This window comes from Mercenaria mercenaria, chromosome 8 (assembly GCF_021730395.1).
Source record: "Mercenaria mercenaria strain notata chromosome 8, MADL_Memer_1, whole genome shotgun sequence".
In the NCBI taxonomy this organism is placed as follows: Eukaryota; Metazoa; Mollusca; class Bivalvia; order Venerida; family Veneridae; genus Mercenaria; species Mercenaria mercenaria.
In genome coordinates this window covers 45,194,367-45,221,794 of record NC_069368.1, presented here as the reverse complement: position 1 = coordinate 45,221,794, position 27,428 = coordinate 45,194,367, and the positions used below count along the sequence as shown (strand labels likewise).

Sequence of the window (27,428 nt, the reverse complement as noted above, 5' to 3'; positions counted from 1 at the left end):
TCCTATGTCAACAGCATGAAAATATTTCAGAAATGTTCCTGTGTCACAAGGCATGAAGAGATTATACTAAAAGTCTCTATGTCACACAGCATGAAAAGATTATTTAATAAATGTTCTCTATGTCACAAGGCATGAGAGATTATACAAGAAATCTCTATGTCACACAGCATGAAAAGATTATACATAGAAATGTTCTCTATGTCACAATGCATGAAGAGATTAACTAGAAAGTCTCTATGTCACACAGCATGAAAGATTATACTTGAAATGTCTCTATGTCACACAGCATGAAAAGATTATACAAGAAATGTTCTTTATGTCACACAGCATGAAAAGATTATACAAGAAATGTTCTCTATGTCACACAGCATGAAGAGATTATACTATAAAGTCTTTATGTCACACAGCATGAAAAGATTATACAAGAAATGTTCTCTATGTCAAACAGCATGAAAAGATTATACTAGAAATATTTTCTATGTCACAGACAGCTTGAAAAGATTATGCTACAAATGTTCTCTATGTCACACAGCATAAAAAATTATATTAGAAATGTTCTCTATGTCACAAGGCATCAAATTATACAAGAAATATTTTCTATGTCACAAGGCATGAAAAGATATTACTAGAAATGTTCTCAATGTCACATGGCATGAAAAGATTATACTAGAAATGTTCTTATGTCACACAGCAAAACATAATTGAAAATGTTTTCTAGTCACTACATGAACAAATATGATTCTCTATGTCACAACCTAATGATAACCAAATGTGCAAGCATAAAGATTATACTAGAAATTTTCTCTATGTCACAAGCATGAAAGATAATACTAGAAATGTTTCTATGTCACACAGCATGAAGAGATTAACTAGAAAGTTTCTATGTCACACAGCATGAAAAGAAATTATACAAGAAATGTTTTCTATGTCACACACCATGAAGAAATTATACTAGAAATTTCTCTGTGTCACAAGGCATGAAAAGAAATATTAGAAATGTTTTCTATGTCACACAGTTGAAAAGATTATACAGAAATGTTTTTCTATGTCACAAGGCATGAAGAGATTATAATAGAAAGTCTCTTGTCACACAGCATTTTACAAAAATTTTGTCAACACAATGAAAAAAACAAAATGTTCTCTTGTCACAAGCATGAAGAGATTATACTAGAAAGTCTCTTTGTCACACAGCATGAAAAGATTATACAAGCAATGTTCTCTATGTCACAAGGCATGAAAAGATATTACTAGAAATGTTCTCTATGTCACACAGCATGAAAAGATTATACAAGAAATGTTCTCTGTGTCACAAAACATGAAAAGATTTTACTAGAAATGTTCTCTGTGTCACACAGCATGAAAAGATTATACAAGAAATGTTCTCTATGTCACAAGGCATGAAGAGATTATACTAGAAAGTCTCTATGTCACACAGCATGAAAAGATTATTCAAGAAATGTTCTCCGTGTCACAAGGGATGGAGAGATTATACTAGAAAGTCTCTATGTCGCACAGCATGAAAAGATTATACAAGAAATGTTCTCTATGTCACACAGCATGAAAAGATTATACAAGAAATGTTCTCTGTGTCACACAGCATGAAAAGATTATACAAGAAATGTTATCTATGTCACACAGCATGAAAAGATTATACAAGAAATGTTCTCTATGTCACACAGCATGAAAAGATTATACAAGAAATGTTCTCTATGTCACGCAGCATGAAGAGATTATACTAGAAAGTCTCTACATGTATGTCACAAAGCATGAAAAGATTATACAAGAAATGTTCTGTATGTCACACAGCATGAAAAGATTTTACAAGAAATGTTCTCTATGTCACACAACATGAAAAATTATACTAGAAATTTCTCTATGTCACAAGCATGAACAGATTATACTAAAAGTCTCTATTCAACAATATGAAATGATTATAAAGAATTTCTCATGTTCACAAGGCATGAATAGATAATACTAGAAATGTTCTCATGTCACACAGCATGAAAAGATTATACAAGAAATGTTCTATGTCACACACAGATAAGAAAATTTATAAGAAATTTTTCTCTATGTCACAAGGCATGAAAAGATATACTAGAAAGTTTTCTATGTCACACAGCATGAAAAGAAAATATACAAGAAATGTTCTCTATGTCACACAGCATGAAAGATATACAGAAATTCTTGTCACACAGCATGAAAAATTATAAAAAATGTTCTCTATGTCACACAGCATGAAAAGATTATACTAAAAAATGTTCTCTATGTCACAAGGCATGAAAGATTAATACTAGAAAGTCTCTATGTCACACAGCATGAAAAGATTACTACAAGAAATGTTCTCTATGTCACAAGGCATGAAAAGATATACAGAAATGTTCTCTATGTCACACAGCATGAAAAGATATATAAAGTTCTTGTCACACAGCATGAAAAGATTATACAAGAAATGTTCTCTGTGTCACACAGCATGAAAGATTATACTAGAAATGTTTTCTTGTCCACAAAGCATGAAAAATTATACTAGAAATGTCTCTATGTCACACAGCATGAATATATTATCTAGAAATGTTCTCTATGTCAAAGCCATGAAAGATTATACTAGAAATGTTCTCTATGTCCAAGACAGTTGAAAAGATTTATATTCAAAAATGTTCTCTATGTCACACAGCATGAAGATTATATTAGAAATGTTCTCTATGTCACACAGCATGAAAAGATTACAAGAAATGTTTCTATGTCACACAAGCATGAAAGATTATACTAGAAAGTGTTCTCTATGTCACACAGCATGAAAAGATTACATAGAAATGTTCTCTATGTCACACAGCATAAACAGATTACTTGAAATGTTCTCTATGTCACACAACATGAAAGCATATACTAGAAATGTTCTCTATGTCACACAGCATGAATGGAAATAAACTATAAATGTTTTTTTATGTCACACAGCATGAAAAGATTACTAGAATATGTTCTCTATGTCACAAGCATGAACAGATTATACTAGAAATATTTTCTATGTCACACAGCATGAAAGATATGCTAAAATGTTCTCTGTGTCACACAGCATAAAAAGTATACTTAGAAATGTTTTCTATGTCACAACACATGAGCAAATTATACTAAATATTTATTCCTGATGTCACAAGGCATGAAAAGATATTACTAGAAAATGTTTCTATGTCACACATGCATGAAAAGATTACTAGAAATGTTTCTATGTCACACAGCATGAAAATTACTTGAAATTTTCTCTCATGCACAAGCATGAAACAGATTACTAGAAATTTCTCTATGTCACACAGCCATGAAAGAGATTATACTAAAATTTTCTATGTCACACAGCATAAATAGATTAGACTAGAAATTTTCTCTATGTCACACAGCATGAAAGATTACTAAAATGTTTCTATGTCACACAGCATGAAGAGATTATACTAGAAATGTTCTCTGTGTCACACAGCATGAAAAATTATACAAGAAATGTTTTCTATGTCACAACCATGAAGAATATGACTAGAAATTTTTCTATGTCACACAGCATAGAATACAGAAAATATTCTAGTCACAAATGAAAGATTTACTAAAATTTCTATGTCACACAGAATGAAGATTATAATAGAAAATGTCTCTATGTCACACAGCATGAACAATTATTCAGAAATGTTCTCTGTGTCACAAGGCATGAAGAGATTATACTAGAAAGTCTCTATGTCACACAGCATGAAAAGATTATCATAAATGTTCTCTATGTCACAAGGCATGAAGAGATTATACTAGAAAGTCTCTATGTCACACAGCATGAAAGATTAACAAGAAATGTTCTCTGTTCACAAGGCATAAGATTATACTAGAAATGTCTCTGTGTCACCAGCATGAAAGAATTAACTTAAAGATGTTTCTCATGGTCACACAACATGAAAGATTATACTAGAAATGTCTCTATGTCACACAACATGAAAAAGCTATACGAGAATGTCTGTAGTCACACAGCATGAAAAGATAAACTAAATGTTCTCTATGTCACACACATGAAGAAATTTTACTAAAATTTCTCTATGTCACAAGGCATGACGATTATACAGACACTCTATTTCCTCAGCATGAAAAGATTATACAAGAAATGTTCTCTGTGTCACAAGGCATGAAAAGATATTACTAGAAATGTTCTCTATGTCACACAGCATGAAAAGATTATACAAGAAATGTTCTCTATGTCACAAGGCATGAAGAGATTATACTAGAAAGTCTCTATGTCACACAGCATGAAAAGATTATACAAGAAATGTTCTGTATGTCACACAGCATGAAACATAATTCTTGAAATGTTCTCCTTATGTCACACAACATGAAACATAATACTAGAAATGTTCTCTATGTCACAAGCCATAAATAGATATACTCAAAATGTTCTGTGTGTCAAAAGGCATAAATAGATTATAATAGACTTGTTCTCTATGTCACAAGGCATGAATAGATAATACTAGAAACGTTTTCTATGTCACACAGCATGAAGAGATTATACAAGAAATGTTTTCTATGTCACACACCATGAAGAAATTATACTAGAAATTTTCTCTGTGTCACAAGGCATGAATAGATAATACTAGAAATGTTTTCTATGTCACACAGCATGAAAAGATTATACTAGAAATGTTCTCTATGTCACACAGCATGAAGAGATTATACTAGAAATGTTCTCTGTGTCACACAGCATGAAAAAATTATATTAGAAATGTTCTCTATGTCACACACCATGAAGAAATTATACTAGAAATTTTCTCTCTGTCACACAGCATGAAGAGATTATACTAGAAAGTCTTTTTGTCACACAGCATGAAAAGATTACACAAGCAATGTTCTCTATGTCACAAGGCATGAAAAGATATTACTAGAAATGTTCTCTATGTCACACAGCATGAACAGACTTGACTTGAAATATTTTCTATGTCACACTGCATGAGCAGACTTGACTTGAAATGTTTTCTGTGTCACACCACATGAGCAGACTTGACTTGAAATATTTTCTATGTCACACCACATGAGCAGACTTGACTTGAACAGTTTTCTTGTCACTTGCATAAACAGACTTGACTTGAAATATTTTCTATGTCACACTGCATGAGCAGACTTGTCTTGAAATGTTCTCTCACAAGGGTTCAGCTCTTCTTTTTTTATAGTGTAGGGCCTGGACCTAGGCATGAGCCGAACCCCTGTGGACTTTAAATGATTTTTATGTCACACATCATGAACAGGCTTTACTAGAAATGTTTTCTACATCACACAGATGCTGAAATAGACAAGGAGATTACTGTAGAGAGAGTGAAAGAATTCAAAAATATATTGATGCATTATCTTGATTTTCAACAGAAACAGAAGGTAGGTATCTCTTATCATTTTAACAGTTGTCAGCAGTGATTTATGTTGATCATAATTTTTAAAATTTTCCCAGTTTGAAAGAAGTATATATTTTCCCAAATTTCTGTATCTCTTATCATTTTAACAGTTGTCAGCAGTGTTTTATGTTGGCCATATTTGATAGTTTTCCCAATTTCAAAGAATTATATATTTTCCCAAATTTCTGTATTATCATTTTAACAGTTGTCAGCCTTGTTTTTATGTTGACGATATTTTATAGTTTTCCCAACTTCAGAGAATAATTTTTTTCCCCCAGATTTTTAGCTCGACTATTCGAAGAATAGTCTAGCTATTCTACTCACCCTGGCGTCGGCGTCACACCTTGGTTAAGTTTTTGCATGCAAGTACATACAGCCATCAATTAAATGCATATAGCTTTGAAACTTATTTTTTCTTTTTCTAGGTCAATAACCAACTTCTCTGGGTCAAGTCCCATAACTCTGACATGTATTTTGAGCAAATTATGCCCCCTTTTAGACTTAGAAAATTTTGGTTAAAGTTTTACATGCAAGTTACTATCTCCAAAACTAATGCAGATATTGATTTGAAACTTCACATGTGTCTTCGGGGTTATAAAACTAGTTGATAGCAGCAAGTCCCATAACTCTGACTTTCATTTTGGCCAAATTATGCCCCCTTTTGGACTTAGCAAATTCTGGTTAAAGTTTTGCGTGCAAGTACATACAGCTATTTCTAAAAGGCATATAGATTTGAAACTTATTTTTTCTTTTTCTAGATCAATTACCAACCTCACTGGGTCAAGTTCAGTAACTCTGACATGTTTTTTGAGCAAATTATACCCCCTTTTAGACTTAGAAAATTTGGTTAAAGTTTTACATGCAAGTTATTATCTCCAAAACTAATGCAGATATCGATTTAAAACTTCACGTGTGTCTTCGGGTTATAAACTAGTTGATAGCACAAGTCCATAACTCTGACTCATTTTGGCCAAATTATGCCCCTTTTGACTTAGCAAATTTGGTTAAAGTTTTGCGTGCAAGTACATACACTATTACAAAGGCATATAGATTTGAAACTTATTTTTCTTTTTCTAGATCAATTACTAACCTTACTGGACCAAGTTCCATAACTCTGGCATGTATTTGGGCAAATTATGCCCCCTTTTGACTTTGAAAATTTGGTTAAAGTTTTACATGCGAGTTTCTATCTCCAAAACTAATGCAGATATTGAATTGAAACTTCACATGTGCCTTGGGGGTTATAAAACTAGTTGATAGCAGCAAGTCCCATAACTGATATGCATTTTGGTCAAATTATTCCCCCTTTTGAACTTAAAACTCTTTTGATATTTAACCTTTTTAGGTAATATTTTCCTGCCTCTGGGACAATATTTCGAATAGTCGAGCTTGGCTGTCTTACGGACAGCTCTTGTTGTATTACTTATCATTTAACAGTTCAGCAGTGTTTGATGTTAACCATATTTTATAGTTTTCCCAATTTCAAAGAATTATATTTTTTACTAATTTCGGTATTACTTATCATTTCATAGTTGTCGGCAGTGTTTTATGTTGACCATATTTTAAAGTTTTCCCAGTTTCAAAGAATTATATTTTCCCAAATTTCTGTATTACTTGTCATTTTAACAGTTGTCAGCAGTGTTTTATGTTGACCAAATTTTATAGTTTTTTCAAAGTGAAAGAAATATATATTTTACCAAATCACTTATCGTTTTAACAGCTGTCAGTAGACCATATTATATATTTTCTAAAATTTCTGAATCACTTACTGTTTTAACAGCTACATGTATTAGCAGTGTTTCATGTTGACCATATTTTAAAGTTTTGCCCAGTTTGAAAGTAGTATATATTTTCCCAAATTTCTAACAAAGGCATACTTTAAATACAATCTTAACTACTACTTCTTTGTTTCTTTTTGTCATGAATGAAGCAAAGAAAAAGCGATAGTCTTGAAAGTTCAGTGAATATCAATTATAAATGATTGTACATTGAAAGGAAACTAAAAACAGCAGTGTCTGCATCTAGAAAATTACAAAGATTTCAGAATTGTAAAATTTTTACATTTTATGTTTCTGTTGTCTCATAAAACAGTGCTTCTAATGTAAGATGAAGTTCTTCGTCCAATTTATGACAGATGTTACTGTAAAATCATTTAATTTCGTGGGCATGAAATTTCGTGGTTTTGGTCAAAACGTCAGTTTTGTGGGGATATGAATTCGAGAATTTCAACTTTTAAATATAAAATGAATGGGAATTTTACTTGTTTGTTGGGATTAAATTTCACTGATTGACTCAACCACGAAATCCACGAAGATTAGTCACACACGAACTTAATGACTTCACAGTATTTTTCATGTCGAGATTTTACATGTATAAGAAAAGTGAAGCCTATATAACAATAAATTTTTACTCATGATTACCTATAATTTCTTTTGATGTATAAAGTTAGCCAAGTTGAAGAAGGTGAAAACGGACCAGGAGAATCTACCGATATTCCAGTATAAGTCAGATATAGTACAGTTGGTACGAGATAACCAAGTTGTTATTGTGGCAGGAGATACAGGCTGTGGAAAGTCTACACAGGTAATTTGGTTTATACAATCGAACCTCATTCGCTTGAACTTGGATAACTGGAACACCAGACTTTGCTTGAACTCATCATTAGGTCCCAGCAAAGTCCTATATAATGTTTATCGTTGATGGCTTGAATAACCAGTAACTCGGACAAAGTTTGCTGCTCTGGTCAAGTCCAAGCAAATAAAGTTTAACTGTAGGTAGAGGACAATAAGGAGAACATGTACATTATTTCATTTTTCTCTGTTTATCCATCTGTGTGTCCTTCCATCTTTCCTTCTGCCTGTCATAAATGGTTGATTTTGTCATAACTTACAAGATGATATTTTTTCATGAAACTTGATACATGGATACGTGTAGGTGGCAATATGGAAAATATGCACATCCTTTTTATTTTGTTGCTGTGGCATCTAATGTGGTTGCTATGGTAGCAAATAGTTAAAAATATGAAAAAAAAGTATTGCCTGTGATAACTTAATATATTGTATATATAGATATACATATAAGAAATTTTATCATGAAAACTGATTTATACATAGTAATTTATTTTGGGAATATGCAGGTTCTTCAATCAGATTTCAATATAAAAAATGTGGTTCCTATGGTAGCAGATATGACCATTGCCCGTTCAAGTTGTGGACTTTTATGCTTGTTTCAAACCATCCTTTATATACAACTCTTTAAATATACTTTCTTCAGCTGGTGGCTCATTAGATGATTATTTTCTGCAACTTATGACGTGTTAAATATACTTTCTGCAACTCACAACTCATTAAATGTATTTTCTGCAACTCATGACTCATTAAATATATTTTCTGCAGCTCATGACCCATAAAATATATTTTCTGCTACTCACAACTCATAAGTTAACTCATTAGATCTATTTTCTGCAACTCACAACTCATTAAATATATTTTCAGCAACTCATGACTCATTAAATGTATTTTCTGCAACTCAAGACTCATTAAATGTATTTTCTGCAACTCACAACTCATTAAATATATTTTCTGCAACTCGCCACTCATTAAATATATTTTCTGCAACTCACCACTCATAAAATATATATTTTCTGCAACTCACGACTCATTAAGTGTATTTCCTGCAACTCATGACTCATTAAATCTATTTTTCTGCAACTCACAACTTATTAGATGTATTTTCTGCAACTCATGACTCTCATTAAATGTATTTTCTGCAACTCAAGACTCACTAAATATACTTTCTGCAACTCACAACTTGTTGTATATATTTTCTGCAACTTGCCACTCCTTAAATATATTTTCTGCAACTCACAACTCCTTAAATATATTTTCTGCAACTCACAACTCATAAAATCTATCTTCTGCAACTCATGACTCATTAAATGTATTTTCTGCAACTCATGACTCATTAAATGTATTTTCTGCAACTCAAGACTCATTAAATGTATTTTCTGCAACTCACAACTCGTTAAATATATTTTCTGCAACTCGCCACTCATTAAATATATTTTCTGCAACTCACGACTCCGTGAATATATTTTCTGCAACTCACGACTCATTAAATATATTTTCTGCAACTCACAACTCCGTGAATATATTTTCTGCAACTCGCCACTCATTAAATATATTTTCTGCAACTCACGACTCCGTGAATATATTTTCTGCAACTCACGACTCATTCTGCAACTCACAACTCGTTAAATATATTTTCTGCAACTCACGACTCCGTGAATATATTTTCTGCAACTCACGACTCCGTAAATATATTTTCTGCAACTCACGACTCGTTAAATATATTTTCTGCAACTCACGACTCGTTAAATATATTTTCTGCAACTCACGACTCCGTGAATATATTTTCTGCAACTCACGACTCGTTAAATATATTTTCTGCAACTCACGACTCTGTGAATATATTTTCTGCAACTCAAGACTCATTTGATATATTTTCTGCAACTCACGACTCCGTGAATATATTTTCTGCAACTCACGACTCCGTGAATATATTTTCTGCAACTCACGACTCATTTGATATATTTTCTGCAACTCACGACTCCGTGAATATATTTTCTGCAACTCACGACTCGTTAAATATATTTTCTGCAACTCACGACTCTGTGAATATATTTTCTGCAACTCACGACTCGTTAAATATATTTTCTGCAACTCACGACTCTGTGAATATATTTTCTGCAACTCACGACTCTGTGAATATATTTTCTGCAACTCAAGACTCATTTGATATATTTTCTGCAGCTCACGACTCCGTGAATATATTTTCTGCAACTCACGACTCATTTGATATATTTTCTGCAACTCACGACTCCGTGAATATATTTTCTGCAACTCACGACTCGTTAAATATATTTTCTGCAACTCACGACTCCGTGAATATATTTTCTGCAACTCACGACTCGTTAAATATATTTTCTGCAACTCACGACTCCGTGAATATATTTTCTGCAACTCACGACTCGTTAAATATATTTTCTGCAACTCACGACTCTGTGAATATATTTTCTGCAACTCACGACTCATTTGATATATTTTCTGCAACTCACGACTCCGTGAATATATTTTCTGCAACTCAGGACTCCGTGAATATATTTTCTGCAACTCACGACTCCGTGAATATATTTTCTGCAACTCACGACTCATTTGATATATTTTCTGCAACTCACGACTCCGTGAATATATTTTCTGCAACTCATGACTCGTTAAATATATTTTCTGCAATTCACGACTCCGTGAATATATTTTCTGCAACTCACGACTCATTTGATATATTTTCTGCAACTCACGACTCAGTAAATATATTTTCTGCAACTCATGACTCGTTAAATATATTTTCTGCAACTCACGACTCCGTGAATATATTTTCTGCAACTCACGACTCCGTGAATATATTTTCTGCAACTCACGACTCGTTAAATATATTTTCTGCAACTCATGACTCCGTGAATATATTTTCTGCAACTCATGACTCCGTGAATATATATTTTCTGCAACTCACGACTCGTTAAATATATTTTCTGCAACTCACGACTCCGTGAATATATTTTCTGCAACTCACGACTCCGTGAATATATTTTCTGCAACTCACGACTCGTTAAATATATTTTCTGCAACTCACGACTCCGTGAATATATTTTCTGCAACTCACGACTCATTTGATATATTTTCTGCAACTCACGACTCCGTGAATATATTTTCTGCAACTCATGACTCGTTAAATATATTTTCTGCAACTCACGACTCCGTGAATATATTTTCTGCAACTCACGACTCATTTGATATATTTTCTGCAACTCACGACTCCGTGAATATATTTTCTGCAACTCATGACTCGTTAAATATATTTTCTGCAACTCAAGACTCCGTGAATATATTTTCTGCAACTCACGACTCCATGAATATATTTTCTGCAACTCACGACTCCGTGAATATATTTTCTGCAACTCATGACTCCTTAAATATATTTTCTGCAACTCATGGCTCCTTAAATATATTTTCTGCAACTCATGACTCCTTAAATATATTTTCTGCAACTCTTTGTTAATCATAAGACTTGACGTAATTACATGATGCTACAAGCGAGTGTTAGATAAAACAATTAATTGTTGTACGAAAAAAAATTCTTTATGATGACATTTTGTTATCACAAAAGAAACAAAAAGAGAAAAGTGTGAAGATAAATTAGGATTTTGTATGATTGTCAATTCTTAGAAAATTAATTCTAAAGCAGTTAGTGTAAATGTTTCACAGTTAATTCTCAGCTAATTACTATAAACGATTCATTTTCATCTGTCAGGCTTAATGACACATAATTATGATTAAACTTGATATGTGATGGTAATTTGATACATACGTCTAATTCATTTTCTACATTTTCATGAGAGTGTGCAAATTAAAGATACTGTACTCCTATTTTCTACAGAAATCAAACTGTTGCTTGTACAGTTGAAACTCAGTATCTTGAATTTCAAAGGATCAAGCATTTTACTTGGAGATAACGGAAATTTGACTTAAATTGACATTTTTGCACTTGTTTTTGGGATGGGGCTTAAAATGTCGTCGAAATATAAGCCAGAATTATGAGATGAACAAGTTTTGAGATATTGAGATTCAACTGTAAATAAGGAAGCTAAATATTTACATGTATATGGAGTATTTGTCCAAAAAGATTTTACTTCTGTATCAGTTTGTTGAACTTTCTATGCAGTGTACATTGTTACGTAGTATACTGTAAAAGCACATATTTTCGTTGGGTCAAAATTCAGCGAATTTTTAATTTTTAGAAAGTTTGTTAGGGTTAATATTCGCGAAATTATAAAAATGGTATCATACTTGAATGTAAAATATACTAATGGTGAGTATTCACGCAAGGACTAATTTTCGCAAGATGTAGGGCCTCGCGAATATAACGAAAATTAAACCCTCTCAAAAATTTCTGCTTTTACAGTCGGCTGGTTTACAGTTTACATACAATAAATAAAGTCCGGTCACAGTCCATGTTTATAAAATATGTACTGATTCGAGAACCAGTGCTTCCTTTACTAGACTGAGTATTGATTATGCACATGACCAAAAATCTTATTGTCATTAAATTTTGTGTCATCAGCATTCAGAATTATTTTGGTGGTCATTTGATCAGAATTTTATGCTAAAATGCAAAAAGGTATAGGTAGTTGAACTTCACTGTTTCTGACTTCAGGTACCACAGTACTTACTTCAGGCAGGCTTTGAGAAAATAGCATGTACACAGCCACGGAGAATAGCCTGTGTTTCTCTGTCCAAACGTGTAGGATTTGAAACCCTCAATGAATATGGCTCTGAAGTGGCATTTCAGGTAATTGTTTAAAACAATTCTTAGTCAGTAAAAGGAACTTTTACTTTCAGTTATTAGAGTAAATATCTTTTAATTTACCGGTAAATGTTTTCTATAAACATTTTAATGATACATTTTATAAGCTTAATGAATGTCTTAATTAAAAAAAAAAACCTACAAGGTATTGTCATCACTTGATTTTGCTGATGTTGGCGTTGGTGCTGGTTTAGATTTTGTTTTGGTCCACTTTATTATAACAAAATCAGAGTATTAGCTTTTAAACTTATCAGTGTATTGGTAATTTTTTTTTTCAAATGCTACAAGGCCTGTAGCTTTGAAATTTGAACAGTCTTGTTCACAGTAAAATCATTTAATTTTGCGGGCATGAAATTTTGTGGTTTTGGTCAAAACGGCAATTTTGTTGGGATATAAATTTGTGGATTTCAGCTTTTGGACATAAAATGATTGGGAATTTTACTTGTTCTTTGGGATTAAATTTCATGGATTGACTCTTCTACGAAATCCACGAAAAGTAGTCCCCCACGAATATTAATGATTTCACAGTAGTGTAATTATGTTAATACATTGGCCGATAACCAAAACTCCCTTATATATTATGTCGGAATTATGGCCTGTTGTAACTTAGAAATTTGGTATATATTGGTTAACTTTTATGTTTAGGTCCATTTTAATTTCTTGAATACAATGCAGGTCATAGCTTTAAAACTTTGTAAAATAGTTAGTCTCTTGAATTTTGTCAGAATTATTACCCTTTTTAACTTGAAAAAAGGCGCAGCTCATATGTCTTTGTTATGTTTTTGTTTACATCCACTTTAAATTTCTTGAAAGAATTGAAACTTTATATATTTTTTTATCATCAGTAAGTGAAGAAAAACGCCAAGAGCCTTTTACCCTATTCTTGCAAATTGCCTAATGTGAATTGTAGACATTGAAAATCTTGGCATCTGCAAGCAGTGCTCTTGTTCAAAAACGATATGCTCAATTGTCAAGTTCTTGTAGAAAAGGTTATAAAGGTTACAAGTATGAGATCAAAGATTAACCTTGTCATGCTGGACATGATTGATTCTGGCTTTGCGACCAATGCAGATCATGATCAGCCTGCACATCGGTGCAGTCTGATCATGATCTGCACAGTTCGCCATTCAGTTAATATCTTTTTGGTTAGCACACCTGTTAACAGTAATGGTACTGGTTTCCCAGTAGTTTCCAGGCCGAAATCGCTATTTTTTGCCAGTAACTTTCAAACAAAACATAGTAGAAACATAAAATTTTCACAGAAAAAAAGCTAGGTTCTTCGTTACCACCATGCAGAATTCGTATTACAGTTGCGTTCATAACACAAATGTAAATGAGGCCTCAAACGGGGCAGTTAATTCCATTAATATCTCAGTTAGTCCGAGTAGTTTTCCGGACCTTCCATTGTAACAATTGTAACCTTACTGTAAAAGCAAACATTTCCGATTTCGTTATTTATATCAAAAATTAAAATATAATTCTAAGGCATGATGATTATTTGAAAGTATTATTTTCAAGATTTAACAAACTTAGATTTATAATACGCTCATTTCAGTTAACTTAATTACGGTTTGAATGACGTTTTGCAACGTCACATTAAAATGACGGATGTGATTTAGCGGATTGGTAATATTACAAAAAGGAAATTAAGAGCTTTTGATAAAATTACACATTTTTTATAAAAAAGAACAAGACCGGTCTCAAAATTGCTAGTCTAACATCTGACACTACGGCATAGGACACTGCTGCTATAAATTTGATTGAATTGACAGTATTGTAGGTAAATCCCTGTATATTTTGGTTCTTATTTTCAGTCGATGTATTTAATGCGTATGTATAGTGAATAGGTTGATTTTTTCTGAACTTCATTGTTTTATTTATTACTTTCGGAATATTTTTACTGTATGGTCTAGTTAATGGATGTATCAATTTGACTGAAGTTTACCTTCAAGGGCCTCAATTTCTGCAGCAATGCGCACTGAAAACTGGCCATGCCCGCAGTTGACCATTCTTGTGTAAACCTTACATCGAAGTAAGTTAAAACAACGGGATATTCAAATGATAAATAAGTTCGTAATGCAGAGTTTTTGCTGCTATGTAAAGGTAACAAAGGTCTAGATGATATGAATCGTTACCAGATGGCTATTATCGACGGCTGCAAATGTCTGACAGCACAAAATATAAAGGTCCGGAAAACTACTTGGTCCGGAAACTACTGGGAAACCAGTACTGTCCAAATTGAAAGATAAACAAGTCCATTATAGAAATTTAGCAGGGTAAGGGCTAAAAGTGGTAATGTACTTGTATTTAGAACTAAAATAGGTAATTATTGTAATGCCCTGATATTGATCACTATTTAGTGAATTTTTATATTTTACTTATATCTGAAACAGTGTAGTTATAAACTGGAATACAGCTGAAAAAGAGCATTTCAAATGATAGAACAGTTACCTTAGCAACACTTAATTTGATGAAACAGTCATCATTGCCTCAAAACCTTTCTTTTAATTGCAAGTGAATTGTTAGAAATTGTGATAAAACATAAGCAAGCATCAGGTGGATAGAATAAACTGTGTAATTAAATTTATTTTGCTTCAATTGTTTTTCATTCCTCTTTTATGAAAAATGTCTTTCATTTGTGGCGTTAGATCTATTTCTTTGAAGCATTACATTTTCAGAAAGGAAATTTTAATTTCTGCCTGATTTACTGTAAATTTTATCTTTTGAGTTTTAAATCTCTTGGGGGTGCGATGGAAATATAATATAATTGTTATTTTCCCTAGAGTACATTCCTTTAATTATGTGGTAATAATTCATTGATCAATTATATTGATACTGAAATTTAAATTGCAGGTGAGATTTGAGAAAACTAAAACGAGCAATACAAAGATACTCTTCTTGACTGAAGGTAAGAATAGCATTAACTCATGACTAAACTATGTCACTGGTGGAATATACTGTAAAAGTAGAATTTTGCGCGAATATTAATCCTCATGTAAATATTCACCATAAGTATAATTCAAATTCAAGTATGACACCATTTTTAGCTCACCTGTCACAAAGTGACAAGGTGAGCTTTTGTGATCGCGCTGCATGCGTCCGTAAACTTTTGCTTGTGACCACTCTAGAGGTCACATTTTTAATGGGATCTTTATGAAAGTTGGTCAGAATGTTCACCTTGATGATATCTAGGTCAAGTTCGAAACTGGGTCACGTGCCATCAAAAACTAGGTCAGTAGGTCTAAAAATAGAAAAACCTTGTGACCTCTCTAGAGGCCATATTTTTTACAAGATCTTCATGAAAGTTGGTCTGAATGTTTACCTTGATGATATCTAGGTCAAGTTCGAAACTGGGTCACATGCCTTCAAAAACTAGGTCAGTAGGTCATTTAATAGAAAATCCTTGTGACCTCTCTGGAGGTCATATTTTTCATGGGATCTGCATGAAAATTGGTCAGAATGTTCATCTCGATGATATCTAGGTCAAGTTCGAAACTGGGTCATGTCCAGTCAAAAACTAGGTCAGTAGGTCAAATAATAGAAAAACCTTGTGACCTCTGTAGAGGTCACATTTTTAATGGGATCTTTATGAAAGTTGGTCAGAATGTTCATCTTGATGATATCTAGGTCAAGTTCAAAACTAGGTCAAAAACTAGGTCAGTAGGTCTAAAAATAGAAAAACCTTGTGACCTCTCTAGAGGCCATATATTTCACAAGATCTTCATGAAAATTAGTCAGAATGTTCAACTTGATGATATCTAGGTCAAGTTCGAAACTGGGTCATATGCCTTCAAAAATTAGGTCAGTTGGTCAAATAATAGAAAAACCTTGTGACCTCTCTAAAGGCCATATTTTTCATGTGATCTGTATGAAAGTTGGTCTGAATGTTCATCTTGATGATATCTAGTTCAAGTTCGAAACTGGGTCCTGTGCGATCAGAAACTAGGTCAGTAGGTCTAAAAATGGAAAAACCTTGTGACCTCTCTAGAGGCCATACTTGTGAATGGATCTTCATAAAAATTGGTTAGAGTGTTCATCTTGATGATATCTAGGTCAAATTCGAAAGTGGGTCATGTGTCTTCAAAAAGTAGGTCCGTAGGTCTAATAATGAAAAAACCTTGTGACCTCTCTAGAGGTCATATTTTTCATGGGATCTGTATGAAAGTTGGGCTGAATGTTTATCTTGATGATATATAGGTCAAGTTTGAAACTGGGTCAACTGTGGTCAAAAACTAGGCCAGTAGGTCTTAAAATAGAAAAACCTTGTGACCTCTCTAGAGGCCGTACCCTTGAATGGATTTTCATGAAAATTAGTCAGAATGTTCACCTTGATAATATCTAGGTCAGGTTTGAAACTGGGTCACGTGCCATTAGAAAATGGGTCAGTAGGTCAAATAATAAAAAAACCTTGTGACCTCTCTAGAGGCCATACTTTTCATGGGATCTGTATGAAAGCTGGTCTGAATGTTCATCTTGATGATATCTAGGTCAAGTTTGAAGCTGGGTCAACTGCGATCAAAAACTAGGTCAATAGGTCTAAAATTAGAAAAATATTTTGACCTCTCTAGAGGCCATATTTTTCAATGGGTCTTCATGAAAATTGGTCAGAATTTTTATCTTGATGATATTTAGGTGAAGTTCAAAACTGGGTCACATGAGCTCAAAAACTAGGTCACTATGTCAAATAATATAAAAAACGACGTCATACTCGAAACTGGGTCATGTGGGAACAGGTGAGCGATTCAGGACCATTATGGTCCTCTTGTTACAATTTTGCTAATATTAAACCTCCTGAACATACACGAAATTTCAAATTCGCGACATTTTGATCAAGCGAAAATATGTGCTTTTACAGTAAATGAGCTGACGTACAGATATGAGCCGCACCATGAGAAAACAAACATAGTGCATTTGCGACCAGCATGGATCCAGACCAGCCTGCGCATCCACACAGTCTGGTCAGGATCCATACTGTTCGCTAATGGTTTCCCCAATTGCTATAGGGTTTGAAAGCAAACAGTATGGGTCCTGACCAGACTGGGCAGATGCACAGGCTGTATGGATCTATGCTGGTCACAAATGCGCTATGTTGGTTTTCTCATGGTGTGGCTCAATTATAGTTTTGAACTGAAGTTGTGTGTGTACTCTTGTGATTTGTTTCTTTCTTTTTAAAAAGCATGTGTGATCTTCTTAACCCTTATCCTGCCAAATTTCTATAATAAACTTGTCCATCTTTCAATTTGGACAGTACTATCACCTGTTAAAAGGGGTGCATACCAAAAAGATACTGACTGAATAGCAAACAGTGTAGATCATGATCAGACTGCACTGATATGCTGGCTGATCATGATCTTCACTGGTCGCAAAGGCAGAATCAATCGTGTCCAGCATGGTAAGGGGTAAAGCTGCTAGACACTTCAAAATTAAGCACCTATGCATTTTCTTTTTTTCATTTGGTTGATTCTCTAGTCAGTCATTACCTTGCAAAAAATTGTGGAGAACTACTTTTACAGGATTCCAATGAAACATCATACAAATCATCTCCTGAATTGTAGATAATTATGTGTAACAGTATTTGTGCCCCCCCCCCACCCCCCGCACACACACACACACCAAAAAAAAATTTTTTTGAGCACAGTTGCCTTTCTCTGTCCGTCTGTCTGTCAGTCTGAATTTATGTCATGCAAATCTCAAAAAGTGTTTGTCCAACTGACTTCACAGGATTTTCATTCAGCTTGTGAAGTTGTGCAACTGGTGTTTAAATTAAGACTTCACACAGACAGACCAGAGATATGGCCCTTGACTTAGTCAAAAATATGCATAAAAAGGCCCTAAAAGATTGTGTCACATTTATCTCAAAAAGGACTTGACCTAGGGTTATGAAACATTACAGGAATAATATTCAGCATGTGACTTAGTCAAAAATATGCACAAAAGTTTGTGTAGCATGCATCTCAAAAATATTTCACTTAGAGTCATTAAATCTGTAGAGAATTGTTATATAGCCTTTGAAGTTGTGCACCTTGTGTTCTGTTTGTTTTATCACTGAGTCAGACTATAGTTACTGTCCTTGACTTAGAGAAAATGCATGTTAAGTCCTTAAAAGTCTGTGTTGCATATACCTTAAAAATATTTGACCTTCAGTCATGAAACCAGGTAGGGATATTATAAGCAAGAGAATTTGTGCACTTGAGTTCTGTTTTTAGATTTTATTTGTTTAGAGTTATGGCCCTTAACTTAGTCAAACATATGTGTTAAGGGCCTAAACATTTCTTTCACTTGTATCTCAAAAAGTATTTGACCTAGAGTCATAAAAACATTTGAGGATTGTTATATAGCATGTGAAGTTGTGCACCTGATGTTCTGTTTAGGATTTGTCTCACAGTCTGGCTTCACATAGCCAGACAAGAGTTATGGTCCTTTACATTAGTTAGAAATACATTAAAAAGTGTTAAAAAAATTATGTTGCATATATCTTTAAAACATTTCAACTGGAGTTATGAAAAATCATGTGCAGTGACTGGAAGAGGGGAAGGCACAAATGTCCTTTAGACACACATCAGTTTCTGTCTGAGTCTAAGGATGGCAGAGTAATGCCCCCTTGGTAAAAATATAGAACGATGTGTGACTTTTACCTCTGAATTGCGTTGAAAGAGTCGGTCTTTGAACTTACATCAAATATATATTTTTAAATGATTGTGTGCGAGTGATTTAAGATTTCATACTATACTGTTAGAAGACCAATTAGTCATTACATAGTTGACTTATAGCTTAAAAATTGCTGAATGATAAAACGCAATGTCTTCAGTTTATTGTTTATCTTTATGAATGTAAAGAAAATAATTGCCCAAAAGTATAGAAATAGTTGGTCCTTGTTTTTCGTTAAGCAAAAAGGATTTTTGTTTTTATGATAATGGCAAGCATACAATTATGTACAGGTGTTGTTTCTATATTTAGGTCTGTTGTTACGTCAGATGACCACAGATCCACATCTGTCCATGTACAATGTTATTGTTATTGACGAAGTTCATGAACGCCACATTCACACCGACTTCCTGCTTGGTGTGCTGAAATGTCTTGTACATCACCGTGACGATGTCAAAGTCATACTGATGTCAGCCACAATAAATATAGATCTATTCAGCAATTACTTTGAAGATGCTCCTGTACTGAAGGTAAGATGATTTACTTTTTGATATAAACCATGCCATGGGAAAACCAACATAGTTGCTTTGTGACCAGAATGGATCCAGACCAGCCTGCGCATCTGCGCAGTCTGGTCAGGATCCATGCTGTTCGCTAACAGTTTCTCTAATAGTAATAGGCTTTGAAAGCGAACAGCATGGATCCTGACCAGACTGCGCGGATGCGCAGGCTGGTCTGGATCCATGCTGGTCGCAAAGCAACTATGTTGGTTTTCCCATGGCACAGCTCATATAAACTTTCCAGGAAAAGATAACTCTTGTAGCACAATTTAACTTATATCATGCATTGTAGAATGATTACCAGTTTAATTGAATTGTTTGTCATTTTTATCCCTTGAGTTCTGATAAAATTCCAAAATTGACATTTCCATCAATATTTCTGAAACTTACGCATGCATGATATTAAAAATAGAAAAAAAAGATATTTTTTCACTAGGGTAACTGAGACGGTGGTTTCAAGTTTATAACTTCAGTAAGGATTCATATGCTGTCACCAAACTTGGTGTATAGGAAGCTTGTATGAAGAAATGGCATTGGATTGTATTTCAAGTCACTTTTACTAAAAATATAATTATGGTTTTTGCTCAGTATATTTAGTATTGGTACACCTGTTGTCAGCAAACTTGGTGTGTAGATAGTTTTATCGAGACAAAGGATGGGATTGTATTAGGGGTCACAAGGTCAATTTTAACTTAAAATAGAAACTAGTTTCCACTCAATATCTTTAGGCTGGATAGACCTGTTGTCACCAACTTCGGTGTGTAGATAGTTTTTATTGAGACAAAGGTTTGGATTTTATTCCAGTCAGTCAGGTCAAGGTCACTGTTATTAAAGTAGAAAAATGGTATTTCCACAAAAGTTTAAAACCTTGTTTTGTAGCATTGCTGCATTTCTTGTTCAGTCTTTTGAAATACAGACACGAAAGGAAGTTTAATATTACTTGATACAATAAGAGGCACAAAAAATAACCATAAATCTGCTCTGAATATTGATAAAGTTACATCCTTTTTTATGCCCCCCTTCGAAGGAGGGGTATATTGTTTTGCAGATGTCGGTCGGTCGGTCTGTCGGTCGGTCGGTCGGAATGTAGACCAATCCGTTTCCGGATGATAACTCAAGAACGCTTGGGCCTAGGATCATGAAAGTTGATAGGGAGGTTGGTCATCACCAGCAGATGACCCTTATTGATTTTGAGGTCTGTATGTCAAAGGTCAAGGTCACAGTGACCCTGAATAGTAAAACGGTTTCCGGATGATAACTAAAGAACACTTGGGCCTAGGATCATGAAAGTTGATAGGGAGGTTGATCATGACCAGCAGATGACCCCTATTGATTTTGAGGTAGTATGTTAAAGGTCAAGGTCATAGTGACCCTGAACAGTTACACGGTTTCCAGATGATAACTCAAGAACGCTTAGGCCTAGGGACACGGAAGTTGATAGGGAGGTTGATCATGACCAGCAGATGACCCCTATTGATTTTGAGGTCAGTATGTCAAAGGTCGAGGTCACAGTGACCAGGAACAGGAAAATGGTTTCCGGGCAATAACTCAAGAACGCTTGGGCCTAATGTCAGGAAAATTGATAGTTAGGTTGGCCATGACCAGCAGATGACCCCTATTGATTTTGAGGTCATTAGGTCAAAGGTCAAGGTCACATTGGCCAGGAACAGTTGAACGGTTTCTGATTTTCCTGTCCAAAACCATAGGGCCTTTGGCCAGGGATCATCCTATAAGGCGATTTGAACGATATCGTCGCTTTAAAGTCGGCCACTTCACCTAATTATCGCCTCCAGGCGAAATCCGAATCACTGAGTTTTTCAGCGAGTTATTATCTGTTTACTTAAAGTTCTAAAACTTTATGCATATTCTAGATTAAATTATCAATAAATCCATAGTTAACCCCGCCTACTCGCCTGTCAAACTTCAGCCAATCATAGCGTTAATATCCCACAGTGTCGATCAATAATATTGTAAGCCGCCGCCATTTTGAAAATTTTCAATCGGCGTGTAAAAAGCTGATAAACTTAACGAGAGCATGATCTTATGCAACAATTGTATATTATTCTTTCATTTTATTAGCTCATCTGATTTTTTGGAAAAAAATGATGAGTTATTGTCATCACTTGAGCGGTTGTCGGCGTCGGCGTCTGCGTCGGCGTCCGCGTTGCCTGGTTAAGTTTTATGTTTAGGTCAGCTTTTCTCCTAAACTATCAAAGCTATTGCTTTGAAACTTGGAATACTTGTTCACCATCATAAGCTGACCCTGTATAGCAAGAAACATAACTCCATCCTGCTTTTTGCAAGATTTATGGCCCCTTTTGTACTTAGAAAATATCAGATTTCTTGGTTAAGTTTTATGTTTAGGTCAACTTTTCTCCTAAACTATCAAAGCTATTGCTTTGAAACTTGGAATACTTGTTTACCATCATAAGCAGACCCTGTACATCAAGAAACATAACTCCATCTTGCTTTTTGCAAGAATTATTGCCCCTTTTGGACTTAGAAAATCAGTTTTCTTGGTTAAGTTTTATGTTTAGGTCAGCTTTAATCATAAACTATCAAAGCTATTGCTTTAAAACTTGCAACACTTGTTCACCATCATAAGCTGACCCTGTACAGCAAGAAACATAACTCCATCCTGCTTTTTGCAAGATTTATGGCCCCTTTTGGACTTAGAAAATATCAGATTTCTTGGTTAAGTTTTATGTTTAGGTGAACTTTTTCTCTTAAACTATCAAAGCTATTGCTTTGAAAATTGCAACACTTGTTCACCATCATAAGCTGACCCTGTACAGCAAGCAACATAACTCCATCCTGCTTTTTGCAATAATTATTGCCCCTTTTGGACTTAGAAAATCATTTTCTTGGTTGAGTATTATGTTTAAGTATACTTTTCTTATAAACTATCAAAGCTATTGCTTTAAAACTTGCAACAGTTTTTCACCATCATAAGTGGACACTGTACATCAAGAAACATAACTCTATCCTGCTTTTTGCAAGAATGATGACCCTTTTTATACTTAGAAAATCATGGGTAGGACAATAGTTCTATTATACAAAAAAAATCAGATGAGCGTCAGCACCCGCACGGCGGTGCTCTTGTTAAAGATTACTTCAAAATTTATTTCAATTACCATGATTACGGTCAATTTCTGTAAATGAAATGCTCGGGTACTGCGGATAAAAAATGATTTTGCCGACGTCAGAACTGCCGTACAAAATATTGTAAAAAGATCGCCATTACCTACGAGTTTGGTATTATTTTCGAAAAAATAAATAAATAAATGAATTAAATGTATAAATCTGAACAAGTTGATGCAAAAATCAGGCATTATAAAAGGACGAGAATTGAAATATGAATGAAAAATTTCACAGGGTTTTGATTGTGCACCTGTTAAATAACGAGTTTCGGACATGTAAATTTTGGATAAAAATTTAAAGGCGACTTTTTCATAGCTAAGCTTATACTTATTTAGAAATTCATGAAAAAAATAATGCAAAAATTAATTTCCTGAAATAATTACTGTTTATAAGTACAACTAGACCCATAGAAAGTGGATATATATAGGCAGGAATCTGAATGCTATACCGATTCTTCTCCTTAAATTCCTCAACTTCTCCCTAAATTCTGCGGAGGGAGAAGTGACTTCTCCCTAAAATTTTCACCTAGGATGATCCCTGTTTGGCTTTGATATTTGGTATGTAGCAGAATCTAGTGGTCCTCTACCAAGATTGTTCAGCTTATTTCCCTGGGGTCAGATATGGCCCCACCCCGAGGGTCACATGGTTTATATAGACTTATATAGGAAAAAACTTTGAAAAACCTTTTGTCCAAAACCACAGGGCCTAGGGCTTTGATATTTTGTATATGACATCATCTAGTGGTCCTCTACTAAGATTATTCAACTTATTCCCCTAGGGTCAAATATGGCTCCGCCCTGGGGGTCACATGGTTTACATAGACTTACATAGGGAAAAACTTTGAAAATCTTCTTGTCCAAACCACAAAGACTATGGCTTTGATATTTTGTAATGTAGCATCATCTAGTGGTTCTCTACCAAGTTTGTTCAAATTATCCCTCTAGGGTCAAATATGGCCCCGCCCCAGGGGTCACATGGTTCATATAGACTTACATAGAGAAAAACTTAGACCCTCATGTCCATAACTTACATCATTCAAATTTGGACTACATGTATAGTTTTGAGTGGCAAGATGAACCTTGACATGAGCTGACCTTGATCTTGACCTAGTGACCTACTTTCACATTTCTCAAGCTACAGCCTTCAAATTTGGACCACATGCATAGTTTTTTGTTCCGAAATAAAATTTGACCTTGATTTTGACCTAGTGACCTACTTTCACATTTCTCAAGCTACAGCCTTCAAATTTGAACCACAAGCATACCTTTGTGTACTGAAATGAACTTTGATCTTGAGATTGACCTAGTGACAAGGTACAGGCTTCAAATTTGGACCACTTGCACAGTTTTGTGTTCCGAAACAAAATTTGACCTTGATTTTGACCTAGTGACCTACTTTCACATTTTTCAAGCTACAGCCTTCAAATTTGAACCGCATGCATAGTTTTGTCTTCTGAATTGAAATTTGACATTGATTTTTACCTATTGCCTACTTTCACATTTCTCAAGCTACAGCCACCAAATTTGAAGCACATGCATAGCTCTGTCTACTGAAATGAACTTTGACCTTGAAATTGATCTAGTGACCTACTTTCACATTTCTCAAGCCACAGCTTTCAAATTTGGACCACATACACATTGTTTTGTACCGAAATGAAATTTGACCTTGATTTTGACCTCGAGCTAGTCTTGAAATTTGGAACATTCAAAAATGGCTCAGTGGATGGCGCCAAGATCACTCTATAATCTCATGTTAGGTTAATAGGTTAAAGGTCAAGGTCAGATTAAACCAGAATGGTAGAACTTTTGTTTACAGTGAGCATATAACTTCTGTCCCTTGTGCAATTACTGAATGCATCAAGGGGGGCATTTCGTGTTCGACGAGCTCTTGTTATCTTATTCTTTTAGCAATTTTTAACATTTAAGACTGGAACCGCCTTGGTAGCCTAGTAATAGAGCGTCCGCTTCGAGTGAGAGAGGTCGTTTGATCCCCAGCCACATCATACCAAAGATGTAAAAAATGGTACTAGTAGCTTCCTTGCTTGGCGCTCAGCATTAAGAGGGTAGTGCTAGGACTGGTCAGCCCGGTGTCAGTATAATGTGACTGGGTGGTGTATCATGTCACGTGTCTGTGGCGTGATATTCCAGTGAGGCAGCACTATAAAGTTCAGCATTGTGCTCACTGCTACAAGTAGACACTGTCGTTTATATGATTGAAAAAATGTTGAAAAAGACGTTAAACCTGAACACACACACAAGACTGGAACTGTGACTCTACAGAAGGGACTTGTAACTTAATACAATGAAAGATGACACTGCACAGATTGAAGAGTTGAAGAATCATAGCTCTGAATATTTATAAGATAAACTCCAATCTAACTAATAAACTGTTTTTTACATTTAAGAGAATAACTTTAAATCTATTGAAATGGAATTCAGCATAATTTGGTACAATGATAGATGAAAATGAAATAACTGAAAAGCCCAAGATCCATAACTCTTCCTATGATAATGATAAGATAATATCCAGATTGGAAATTAACGCTTGCCCTGCTAAATTTCTATAATGAACATGTCCATTTTCCAATTTTGACTGTACCATTAACTGTTAAAAGGGTGCTTACCAAAAAGTTACTGTTTGAATAGCGAACAGTGCAGATAATGGTCAGACTGCATGGATGTGCAGGCTGATCATGATCTATGCTGGTCGCAAAGGAAGAAATCAGTCATGTCCAGCATGGTCAGGGTTAAAAGTACAGTGAGTAGAATTCAGCAGGACACAGTGAGTGTTATTTATTGCCCTCACAACCTTTTCACATATTGCTTTAAGTGGGAGTATAAAACAATTTTGGTGATAGCTGTAGTTTTATTGGTACATGTATAATATTTTTACGGATTATTCACCTTTCTGGAATTTCAAGAGCGCTATTCTTGGAACAGCCCAATTCTCGAGATATTGTGTTAAATATGCATAAAATAATATATTGTTGCCAGGTACCAGGACGTCTTTATCCTATAGAGATGGAGTTTTGTCCAGTTCAGCGTGACAGCGACACACGTTCTGAGAGACTTGATCCCTCGCCCTATCTCAGGATCATGCAGAGAATTGAGAAAAAGGTGGAAATATTTTCGTTTTATTTTAAATAAGTGTAAAGCAAAGGGTGTTAGCAGTATGAAGATGTAATGACATTATTGTTAGCATGGATTCTAAATGAGAAAGCACAATTAGAGCAGGGCTGATCTTTCCTGTGGATGTCAAGACAATTTATTTTTAATATCAAAAATATACAAGAACAAGCAGAAACTGAGTTTAAGGCCTACTTTGGACAAATGAAATGTTTGTTGCTGACATTATGAAGTAAATGCTTAACTATTTTAAAAATCTTTGAAAAGATTTTTGTTTCATTTTGGAATCTGTTGGATCAATGGATTGATGAAAAAATGCTGAAATTTGTCATCTTGACATGTAGATTTACATCTTTTCTGTGAAAATATTAAGAAAATGAAGATATCATTTCAGGTTATTTGTAGAAATCAATACTTTGTGAGACGTGTTTCATACACCTCGAAGATTTATATGGAAATATAATTATATCTTGAAGAAAAATGCATTTGACTTGAATAATACGACATATTTATGTGCAGACATATGTTCAGGGATAATAGTTTTGCGTTTTTCTGTAAGTATAACCAGTCAACATTTGATTAATTCCGTTTCCAGTACCCTCGTACAGAGCGCGGTGATCTGCTTATATTTCTAAGTGGTTTATCTGAGATAATGGCTGTGGTAGAGGCAGCACGTGCATTATCACAACAAACAAAGACGTGGATCGTTCTCCCTCTACATAGTGCCCTTTCTGTCGAGGAACAAGAAAAGGTGTGTATATCAGAAAATTACTGAATGGTAAGTCAGAAATAAATGTTATAATTGAAGCAGGCGCATGTCGGGATGCCAGTAGTAATCAGGGGCAGGCCTTCAGCAACTGAGTAAAATCAAACGGTACACATACCTGTTGTGTGAATTTTTTATGTTTTGAGGAAAAGTAAGTTGGATGATCAGCATAAGAAATGTTCTGAAGGGATTTTAGGATGTTACAGGATAAAACATCATTTTTATATTGATTTTTTTCTCTCAAGGGATGTATGTTCATTTACTTGAATGAAAAAGTAAAATTAACAAACTTAAGTATTTCTGTTAAGTTGAGGCCAGTATTGTAATATAATGAACTGTTTATATTATATTAGTTATTGTATATAATTCCTTG

At 34.3% G+C, this 27,428-nt stretch overlaps 1 protein-coding gene across 2 annotated transcripts in view; it reads left to right on the top strand.

The window, feature by feature from the left end:
- The window catches only part of LOC123566451 (probable ATP-dependent RNA helicase DHX34), an 83,646-nt gene that overhangs the window by 14,376 nt on the left and 41,842 nt on the right, over positions 1-27,428 (top strand). For both annotated transcript variants that reach the window (XR_008372041.1, XM_045360562.2), the window contains exons 4-10: positions 5,291-5,382; positions 7,845-7,982; positions 12,669-12,803; positions 15,672-15,726; positions 19,776-19,993; positions 26,158-26,280; positions 26,885-27,040. Coding sequence is in view for 1 of the 2 variants with exons in the window: in XM_045360562.2 (XP_045216497.2) it covers positions 5,291-5,382; positions 7,845-7,982; positions 12,669-12,803; positions 15,672-15,726; positions 19,776-19,993; positions 26,158-26,280; positions 26,885-27,040 (917 nt within the window). In the remaining variant the exon portion in view is untranslated. The remainder of the gene's footprint in view (positions 1-5,290; positions 5,383-7,844; positions 7,983-12,668; positions 12,804-15,671; positions 15,727-19,775; positions 19,994-26,157; positions 26,281-26,884; positions 27,041-27,428) is intronic.